The sequence below is a fragment of the Nerophis ophidion genome, linkage group LG06, assembly GCF_033978795.1.
Source record: "Nerophis ophidion isolate RoL-2023_Sa linkage group LG06, RoL_Noph_v1.0, whole genome shotgun sequence".
In the NCBI taxonomy this organism is placed as follows: domain Eukaryota; kingdom Metazoa; phylum Chordata; class Actinopteri; order Syngnathiformes; family Syngnathidae; genus Nerophis; species Nerophis ophidion.
This window is the reverse complement of record NC_084616.1, coordinates 42,841,692-42,852,514: the sequence shown is the minus strand read 5'-3', so window position 1 is coordinate 42,852,514 and position 10,823 is coordinate 42,841,692. Positions and strand designations below refer to the sequence as shown.

The 10,823-nt window shown below is 41.4% G+C and overlaps 1 protein-coding gene across 3 annotated transcripts in view; it reads left to right on the top strand.

Annotated features, from left to right (window-relative positions):
- Nucleotides 1-10,823, top strand: part of LOC133554737 (thymocyte selection-associated high mobility group box protein TOX-like) — a 249,231-nt gene that overhangs the window by 123,566 nt on the left and 114,842 nt on the right. For all 3 annotated transcript variants that reach the window (XM_061903830.1, XM_061903831.1, XM_061903829.1), the window contains one exon: nt 1,141-1,200. In XM_061903830.1, coding sequence (XP_061759814.1) covers nt 1,141-1,200 — 60 coding nt within the window. The remainder of the gene's footprint in view (nt 1-1,140; nt 1,201-10,823) is intronic.

Genomic DNA, 10,823 nt, shown 5'->3' with positions numbered 1-10,823 from the left:
TTGTTTATACGTGGGCTATTATTACAATCTGTTCATTCGGATTAAGCGACAAATGTTTACGTCTTGATGGAAGTCTGTTTTAAGTCAGTATATACCTGAATGTCATATTATATCTTGTCCTCTCATATCCAATGTGTTTATGCTGCATTCAAGGCTTCTTTTTTTTTTTTTTTTTTTACCCCCCCCTGCTCAAAGACCACCCCGAACAATAAAAATAAAAAGGGGGCTACACATCTGAGGAATCTGGCATGGAACGCTGTCGAGTTTGATCATGTTGTCTCTGCTGTCTGGCTTCTGTGCAGCGATATTACAAAGAGTGACCTCCGTCGGCAAACGAAACGAGGGGTCTTCATTTGACACATTGAGTTTCTTTGTGCCTCTGTGTGTGCGCACGAGTGTTATTATCCAGCCCAGTCAAGGTTTGTTCTGTTCGCCGCGAGCGTGCTATGAAAAAGTGTGATGCCTTTGGACGCCAAGGGCGTCTCACAATACGTCTCCTCTTAACAGGGTAGCAGTTTTTCCGACACCTTGCCACCGCACCTGTTCACTTACCGAGCTGTTTGCAGGGAGGAATCTCATTTTCTCTCGAGCTAAAAACAGAGCGTTAGTCGCTTTTTGTAATAGCTCATCTTTGCAGGAAAATTCCTCTGGGATTAATCCCTCCAACGTACTTGACATCAGTTGCATGTCGCGCCCAAGTGGCGGCCCAGGATTGTTTCCACACACTCTCGCAGGGGGGGTTCAAGGGGTCACGGTTTGAGTCCTTTCCCCCCGCAGTCAGACACCTGCAGCAAGCGATCTTTCAATGCCTTGTTAGCTACACTCCTGAAGACGCAGCGTGTCGCCGCCGTGCGCTTACTTATTCACACTCCTTCTCATACACCGCAGAGCCCGCGGGAACAGCCTATCTCTCGCCACTGGGCTTGTGTGGCCTAATTACCGGCCCCGCTGACGAGCAGTAATTACCGACGCTGCCATGCCACCACAAGGTTTAACCAAAGCGACAAAGTCATTAGTCTCACACTTCAGGCCACCCGTAAAGATATTCTCCCCACCTTTGATGCGATTATTTATTTAGTTTTACCAACCACCTTTTCAACACCATATTAACGTCTCCTCTTTGTGTTTTTCCCCCCACAGTTTGATGGTGACAACATGTACATGAATGACAATAACCAAGAGTTTCGGTCACCAAACCAGGTGAGTGCATCAACACGTCACCAATTACACATTCGAACACATGAAGATTTTGATTCATTTAAAAACATTAGGCATCTGAAAAATGAGTAAAAAGTTGGAAATATAGAACTGTTGTAAAAATAGCCTATAGAAAATACATAATGGTTCATTAAATGTACCGTATTTTCGGGACTGTAAGGCGCACTTAAATCCTTTAAAAATCCTCGAGAGTGCGCCTATTCTAAGGAATAAGTTTGGTTGAACTTACTCACCTTAAAGCTATTTTTTTTGGTACATGGTGTAATGATAAGTGTGACCAGTTTTTTGGCATCCGTAAGTCTCGGAAGACAATGGATTGGCCCCCATTGGATATGATTTAGTTGGTCATGCAGCGTCTGCTGTGGCTGTAAAGACCCATACGGAGTGACAGTCTCTGTTGCACCTGGTGCATTTGTAGGTCCAGTCAGCTACAGGATGTAGTTGCTTGCTCTTTCTCTGAGCACGCTTCTCATCTGCAAGCTGGCAGAATTTTGCCTCGCCAGCTTTCAGTCCAGTGTCCACGGTGTGTTTCCAGCTGGACATGTCCTGAGCAAGCTCTTCCCAGGTGTTCAGGTCCATGTCGAGTGCTTTCAGGTCACGCTTGCAGACCTCCTTGAAGCGGAGATGCGGCCGTCCCGTTGTCCTCTTGCCAGAGGCAAGCTCTGCGTAGAGCAGTGTTTTTCAACCACTGTGTGCCATGAGATGCATTCTGGTGTGCCGTGGGAGATTATCTAAATTCACCTATTTGGGTTAAAAATATTTTGTGCAAACCAGTAATTATAGTCTGCAAATGATGTGTTGTTGTTGAGTGTCGGTGCTGTCCAGAGCTCCGCAGAGTAACCGTGTAATACTCTTCCATATCAGTAGGTGGCAGCCGATAGCTAGTTGCTTTGTAGATGTCAGAAACAACGGGAAGCAGTGTGCAGGTAAAAAGGTATCTAATGCTTAAACCACAAATAAACAAAAGGTGGGTGCCCTTAAGAAAAGGCATTGAAGCTTAGGGAAGGCTATGCAGAACGAAACTAAAACTGAACTGGCTACAAAGTAAACAAAAACAGAATGCTGGACAACAGCAAGGATTTACTGTGGAGCAAAGATGGCGTCCACAATGTACATCCAAACATCACGTGACAATCAACAATGTCCCCACAAAGAAGGATAAAAATAACTGAAATATTCTTGATTGCTAAAACCAAGTAGATGCGGGAAACCTCGCTCAAAGGAAGACATGAAACTGCCACAGGAAAATACCAAAAACAAAGGGGAAAAGTCACCAAAAGAGGAGCGCAAAACAAAAAGTAAAACACTACACATGGGAAAACACCAAAAAACTTAAAATAAGTCACGGCGTGATGTGACAGGTGGTTACATTACACCTACTTTGAGACAAGCGCTATATTGATGCATGCTTGGTTATGGTTTGAAGTCATATCCAACAATTGCGACAACAACTTTTAATGTCAACTGAGTTTAGTTTTTTAAGTGATTTCTACTGGTGGTGTGCCTACGGATTTTTTCAACCCAAAAAATGTGCCATGGCTCAAAAAAGGTTGCAAAACACTGGCGTAGAGGATGTCTTTGGGGATCCGGTCATCGTCCATTCGACGCACATGGCCCAACCATCGAACGCGACGCTGACGGAGGAGAGTGACCATCCTGGGAATCCCGGCCTGCATCAGCACCTCACTTTTGTCACACGAACGCTCCATGTAATCGTGAGCAGTAGATGGCAGTCAAACATAAGAGATATGAGTAGGCAGCACTATGATTGCAATACGTCTCAAGTAAACAACACCAACATTTTAAATGTTCCATTGAAAATATAGAACAATACTAACAGCAGTCAAAAATATATCAAAATGTTTTACTACGACTTTGGTAAGCTATGAAGCCACACCACTTGAATAATTGTGAGTGCATTAAACATACGAGTATTAGTATGGTTTGTGTATAAGGTAAGACACATTATCTGGCGTTTTGTTTCGCAATATTATGCAAAAGCAACTTTTCTTACCTTCTGGTACCTGCTGATTTGTATTGGGGATCGGCAGAAGTCCAGAAAAATTGTGCGCGTCCACGAGTCGATAAAGTTTTTCTTTTTCCTCTATCTTTTTGTTATGTGGCATTAATCCTCCGCTGTTGCCATTTCTAATATAAAGTAGTGTAAAGTCCTTACTTATATCTGCCAGTAAACTCGCCATGAAAGCGCTAAAATATACTTCAGTGTCATGAGTTTATATTATTCACCCAAGGAACTTTAGTTATTAGAGAGTTCAAATCGAATGGTTTTTCACGCGACACATTACCTGTGTTGTTGTTTCCGAATGAGGAAACGCTGCTCCGTTATTGATTTAAGTAAAGTCTGAATGTCATTAAAACAGTTAGCTCCATCTTCTGACACTTCTTCCACCCCTGTCCTTGCACGCTACACCGCTACAACAAAGATGACAGGGAAAAGACGCTGCCGAAAATGAGCCATGTAAAAATGACCGCCCACAAAACGGCACATCCAGGGGCGACTGTCAGAAAGCGGCTTGAAGATGATCTGTAAAACATCATCTTTGCAACATTTTGACCAAATAATCACCACTTCATGTTATGTCGACCACAAGGAAGTGTTTTCAATTTAGAAGAAAAAAATATATATACATATATATATGACTTATTTAATGCGTCTTATAATCTGGTGCGACTAATATATGAAAATAGATAAAAAGTAGACCATTCATGCACTATGGTCTGGAAAACATGGTAGCCAAAATATTGGTTACTGGAATCTGATCATTACTTTCCAAACTTAAAAGGCCCCTCCAATGCTGACATTTTGGCACTTATTTCATAGTTCTGAACCTAAACATGATGAATACAGGTAAACTACCTCCCAAAATAGAGACATTAGTCATTTTAGGCTTGTTTTCTAACGGGTTTCTGCACATTTTTGAATGCCCACCTTTACCTCCTAAATGTGGGCAGGCCTTCATCAGCCTGCTTACACCACCTACAGAAGACTAGAGGAAATGTCATGTTTCACAGTATGTGTTTTCGTTGCATTTTCATCCTGAATCCCAAACGTTTCATGCAGAATTTGAAGGAATTATCAAATATGGCTGCCATATACATTGTTGCAGGCTGTAGAGATACAATGAAAGAAGGAGTCAGTCTGCATATGTTTCCAAATGATGGGAATATGAGGAAAGTGTGGACCTCTTCTTTTAAATTGACTTGCGCAAAATTGGACGGACCAAAAGAGAAAAGAAGAGGAGTATAATTTGCAGCAATCATTTTGATGTTTTTGACCTGAAGAAGAAGGGTTTGGATGGAATAAATTTAAGACTCAAGCCAAATGCAATCCAGAAAATCAGGAGCACATTTTAGGGGAAAGAGACCAGAAATTCAGAACCTGGTGATAAACGGAAAAAGAAGAGCAGACCAGGTGCTCAAAAATTAGAAAAAAAGACTAAGGTAAGCCGCTTGTATTGTAATATGGGCCCTCTTCTACTGAGGTTTTCCTCAAGATGCTTGAGGAATTGCTGAAAGAGCATGAGGAAACACAGGCTTTGGAGTCTGTGGAAGAGGAGATGGTAGACCAGGGCAGGCTGGAAATTACTTTTATATTTCTTCTTCGCTTATAATGTTAACCACATCAGTTTTTAAACAATAATGAAGCAGGGCGACAAAAACGTGCAATTAAATTATCGAAATAATAGGTTTTTATACCTTTATTTTTTTCACATGCATACTCAATTAATATTTTAATTTTCTAATTAAGGCGGATTGTCGCATGCAGGATTATACCGAGTAGCGTTGCATCACCACTATTTATTACTGCAATATCTTGCTCCAGACATTTCCACCATGTTTGACTGTGATAATATGTACTAACAGTTGACAACTGTCATTTTGTTCATATCTATGATTGTGTTTATTAGAGGTAAAACGGTACAGGTAACCCACGCTATGGTCTGAAACCTCGGGCCACAGTTTTTTTGTTTTTTTTAGTACGTGAGGGTTAAAAGAACAACTTTTTTCCTCACTAAGTTTTTATTTATAACCCGCCTTCTGCCCGTGTGCAGCTGGAATAGGCTCCATTATTTAAAGGTTTTAGTGGGCACATGCGTGGACAGCACCTTTTAGCTCTTATTTCCAAAATTGTGTATACTACTGAATTGGGGTCTTATGCCGACATATGGACACTTATACTGCTATCTGGTGGTGTCAGAAAAGTATAACATACAATGGAATTTGTGGGAAAAAGTGTACAAATAAAAATGAGCATGTCACTTCACATGAAGTACACGTTTGTGTACGTATGGACTAAGTACATCATATCAAAAGATCATTTTTAGTTTTTATTTTAATTAGGGCCCAATAAGCCGAAATAGCAGAGAGAAATTAAAAAAAAGCATGTAAACAACAGCTTGGGCCTTAAGAGTTAAGGGACAAGCGGTAGAAAATAGATGGATGGATAACAAACTACATTGTGCAGTAAACAAATTATCAGTGGTTTAGTATAAACTATACAACTTTTATTTTAAGTTAACATTTATTAAACAACACGTTTAATGGTAAATAAATATTTGTATTCTCTAATTAATTGTATACCCAGATTAAGGAGTTTTTAAAAAGTCAAATACTTTAGCATATATATAATGCAAGTACATTTAAGTACAGTTTGCATTTGAGGTACTGTTAAATAATGTGTACCAACACATAAAACACTGTAATGATTCTTCTTATGCACAAATTCAAAATTGGGTTTATTAAAAAGTTTCTGCATTGTTTTTTAGTACATGTTATATTTGTGGAGTTGAATCAGAGTAATCACATAACCAAAGGTTTTATTCAAAAATAATTAACTGTAAAATGTGTTTTTTTCTGATTGAATTAGGTTTGCTTAATCTCCGAGTCGGGACCAATATAGCAGTTCAGTCAAAAAGATGTTCTGTGCCTGCCCGTGAGGCCACATTCAGGGCAGGATTACTGCGCACTGAAGTTTGAGTTAAAGTTTATTTCGAACATGCATGCATACAACATTATACATCACAATTTCCAGTTTCTCAATTCAACATTTTGCTGCTGCTTTTAAATGTTGTGTTTCGACTTCTATGTTAGTGTCAGCTAAATTTCTTTATTGTACTCTTTTGGGCTGCACTTCCAGCTGTGTAAGGGCAGTTGAACAATAGTTATGTCGTGACGAGCCTGACGTTGGACTGGGACCATCACGCACACACACTGACACAAACACATTCACACAAACAGACACACACGGAATCACGGTCAATAATAGCTATTCCCTGCAGGATTATACCGAGCATTGTTGCATTCCTACTGTTTACAACTGCGATAACTTCTAACAGACATTTCCGCCATGTTTGATCCCCATGTTTGATGCTAACAGCTGATCACCGTGATCAGACTCAAATTAATCGCAATCATCGGCCACGATCATGTATTCGCCCAGCCCTACTTTATAGCGACGTCATTTGGGAAAATAGGCTGCAGTTTTGTAAATGACATCACACCAAGTGGGGGCGACATATCGAGTCTGGCGATGGAAAGGCGGCGTTCCAAGTAGGGCTGGGTGATATATCGATATACTCGATACATCGCGGGTTTGTCTCTGTGCGATATAGAAAATTACTATATCGTGATATTCAAGTATACATTCTCACGCAGTTGCTTTTAGCTGCGGGCATTACACTGCATGCATTTCCCACTCTTTCTTATCTCTCCTCCTCACAGAGATGTAAACCAAGCGCACCTTCTTACATACGTCACATACTGTCACATGTGCAACGTCACACGCTTCCGCGGAGCAGAGAGGTAGCGACAGGGTAACTTTAGCTGTAGTGCTGATGGTGAGGTGCAAGTGGTGATACGAGACAAAGAAGGTGCGAATCTGGAAACAAATGAAGGAAGAATTCATTACCAAGAAAAACAGCAGGGGATCCATCGTCCGGCGGTGGTTTGGCTTCAAACGGGAATATGTCCAACATTTGTGCGGCAGTACCCCACCTTCCGCCCTAATGCAGCTGAGATAGGCTCCAGCGCATACCCCCCCCCCCCCCCCCCCCCCCCCGTGACCCTGAAAGGAATAAGCTGTAGAAAATGGATGGATGGATGGATTTATGTGGCAAAAGCGTTGCTACAAAAAGTAGCAGCACTGCTAATGTAGCATCATTTGAAAAGTCACCCGCTAGAGCAGGGTTTGGCAGCCTTTACCACTCAAAGAGCTATTTTGACCCGTTTCACAAAATAAAGAAAATAATGGGAGCCACAAAACTCTTTTGAAATTTAAAATGACAAAACACTGCATACAGAATTTGTTTTACTTTGTGCTATGTATAAACCAGGGGTCTCAGACACACGGCCCGCACCTTAATATAAAAATGTAATGATAGTGGGGCCCATGACTTTTTTATGAATGCCGCTTGACAGCATCACACTTGCCAACCCTCCCGAATATTCCGAGAGACTACCGAATGTCAGATCAACCATTCTCGCGAAAGTTTGCAGAACTTCCCTTGATTAAAAATAATAAGGGCAAATTATGAAAGTGCTTCCTTTGACGCTCTCTACTACACGTCCAATCAGCTTGCCGGCCCAGTCACATGTCGTACGAGGCTTCTGCTGTCACACGCAAACGTTGGCAATGCATAGTTGTTCAACAGCCATACAGGTTACACTGAGGGTTGTGATATAAACAACTTTAACACACTTACTAATATGCGCCACACAGTGAACCCACACCAAACAAGAATGACAAACACATTTTCGGAAAACATCGGCACTGTAACACAACATAAACACAAAAGAACAAATACCCAGAATCCCATGCATCCCACTCTTCCCGGCTATATTATACATCCCGCCACCCCCTCCGTGCGTCGGTTGATTTGGGCGGGATTGGAGGGGGCGGGGTTTGGTGCTAATGTAGCCCGGAATAGTAGGGAAGCATGGAAAATGAGGCCGGAGGCTGCTTACCGTAGTTGCGAGACCTGTTATGGCTCAATATTGGTCCATATATAAGGAGCCCCGGATTATAAGGTGCACTGTCAGCTTTTGAGAAAATTTGAGGTTTTTAGGTGCGCCTTATAGTGCGGAAAATACGGTAATTGATGTTGTAGGAAATGGCTGACAGATTATTTTGAACAACAACAAATACATTAATAGAATTTCATTCAACCGATTGGTCGACCCTGGGCGACTGGTGCAAGGGATGTCGAGTGGATTTAGTTAATAGTGTGACAGTCCAGTCCACGGTGGGGCCAGCAGGGGATCATCTTGAATGGAGACAACTCAGCAGCGCAGAGACATCCCCAACTGATGCACCCCAGGTCCCGACTTTAAACAGCTAGCGTGTCATCTGTGGTCACCTGATAACCTCTCCAGAGCAGAAAAGAAACGGCAGATCAACTGTTCTAAAACAGGGGTCTGTATAAAGACTAAATTTAGCGAAATTCTTGTCATCTGGACACTCTGGGTCCTTTATAGCCATGCCTCTGTTATGTTCATTAATTGTTTGCGCAAGTATCAACGTTGAAGTAAACAGTCGTGGTTTTTTTTTTGTGGTTTTTTCAGCTGTTGGTTGTGATTCACTTGACCTGGAAAAAAAAAAGGCTTTGGGCACAGTAGTCCTCAAGGCTTAGTGCTCAAATAGCTTTGTTTCAGTGCAAGTTGTTTATTTGGATTGTTATTGTGATTGCTTGGCTATTCTTATTCTTCCATCTGCTTCAATGTGGAAGGGCCAAAACGAAAGCTATCAGAATTGATATGCTTTTTTTTTTTGCAAGTCAGACAATATAAACAAAATAATAGGGATGAATAATAACAATAATTCCAAAGTGAACTATTATGTTTGGTCAGAGAAATTAATGAGTTGTCTCTTGCTGCACATCTATTAAGGCAGTCGAGCTTTATATCTTTGAACTGTGACCCACTTAAGGGGATCTTTCCGTTTGTCCTTTCTTTCCCTATGTTGGAAAAGCTATACATTCTCCATAAACCATAAAACATGCGCCTTCTGCTGGATTATGTTATCCTGAACATAACATATACGGATTAAACCATCAGCGATGTTATCACCGTGTGAGTCGACAGGTCACTCACAGCTCATCGCAGCGACTTCTCACTGCTTGCAGCATCGTTGACGCACCCATTCCCTTGCCTTCTGGAGCTTTACAGTCACAGTCACAGTCGGGGAGGTAGACACGTTGAGTGCTCCCAGCTGCTCTAGGCGGGAACACACGTCTGGACATATGGCTCAATTTTGGAACGCCATGATTTGTTGATCCAGCAGTGAGCGTGAAAACATGAAGAGGTGAACCCTCCTCATCAATTAGCACCTTGTTAAAAACTGTCAGTGATGGGTTAGGACCAGCGGGCCAAGGGCACAGAAATACACATACGCTTGTCACATTCTATACTAAAAAAGAAAAGTCAGGACGGATAGTCTCAATTTATGTATGCGCATATTGTTGGCAAGTTGTTGATTTTTCCTTATATGCATGCTTACGAGTACTTGATGCTAGATTTGGTTGCAAGTGCCCCAATTTTGAGAAAACTGGTAAAGGCCAATCATCTGCATGAACCAAAATGGTTATGTGGGATTAATCGTAGGGCTGGGTGATTATATTCATCATTATTTCATGTCGATCACAGTGATTAGCTTTTTGCATATTAACTTGATCAAACATGGCAAAAACGTCCGGGGCAACAGCCAATCAGAGTCGACCTTTTCAAGCGCCACCCCCGGTTACATGGTATTGTAAAAATTAACAGAATTTTGAACTGGCAGCTTAAAATGCCACCGGGGCTTAGAGTTGTTATTATCCATTAATCTAAAATAACAAATAGTGTGCATATTTGCAAATTGCAATGATATTAACACCATATGTAGCATCAACAGTAGTTTAGCCGATGAGGCAATTTGTTTATTTTGGGTTTGGCTTAAATAATGGTAAATGGGTTATACTCGTATAGAGCTTTTCTTCCTTTTTTAAGGAACTCAAAGCGCTTTGACACTATTTCTACATTCACCCATTCACACACACATTCACACACTGATGGCGGGAGCTGCCATGCAAGGCGCTAACCAGGACCCATCAGGAGCAAGGGTGAAGTGTCTTGCTCAAGAACCCAACGGACGTGACGAGGATGGTAGAAGGTGGGGATTGAACCAGGAACCCTCAGGGTGCTGGCACAGCCACTATCCCATCTGTGCCACCCCGTCCCGCCTTAACTGCACTAACGAATGTAAAATAATTAGCGACTTATACTCTGGAGCGACGTATGTGTGAAATTATTAACACATTACCGTAAAACATTATTTAGCTCATTCACGTAAGAGACTAGACGTATAAGATTTCATCAGATTTAGCGATTAGGAGTGACAGATTGTTTGGTAAACTTATAGCATTTTTATATGTTATAGTTATTTGAATGACTCTTACCATAATATGTTATGTTAACATACCAGGCACGTTCTCAGTTGGTTATTTATGCGTCATATAACGTACACTTATTCAGCCTGTTGTTCACCATTCTTTATTTATTTTAAATTGCCTTTCAAATGTCTATTCTTGGTGTTGGGTTTTAGCAAATAA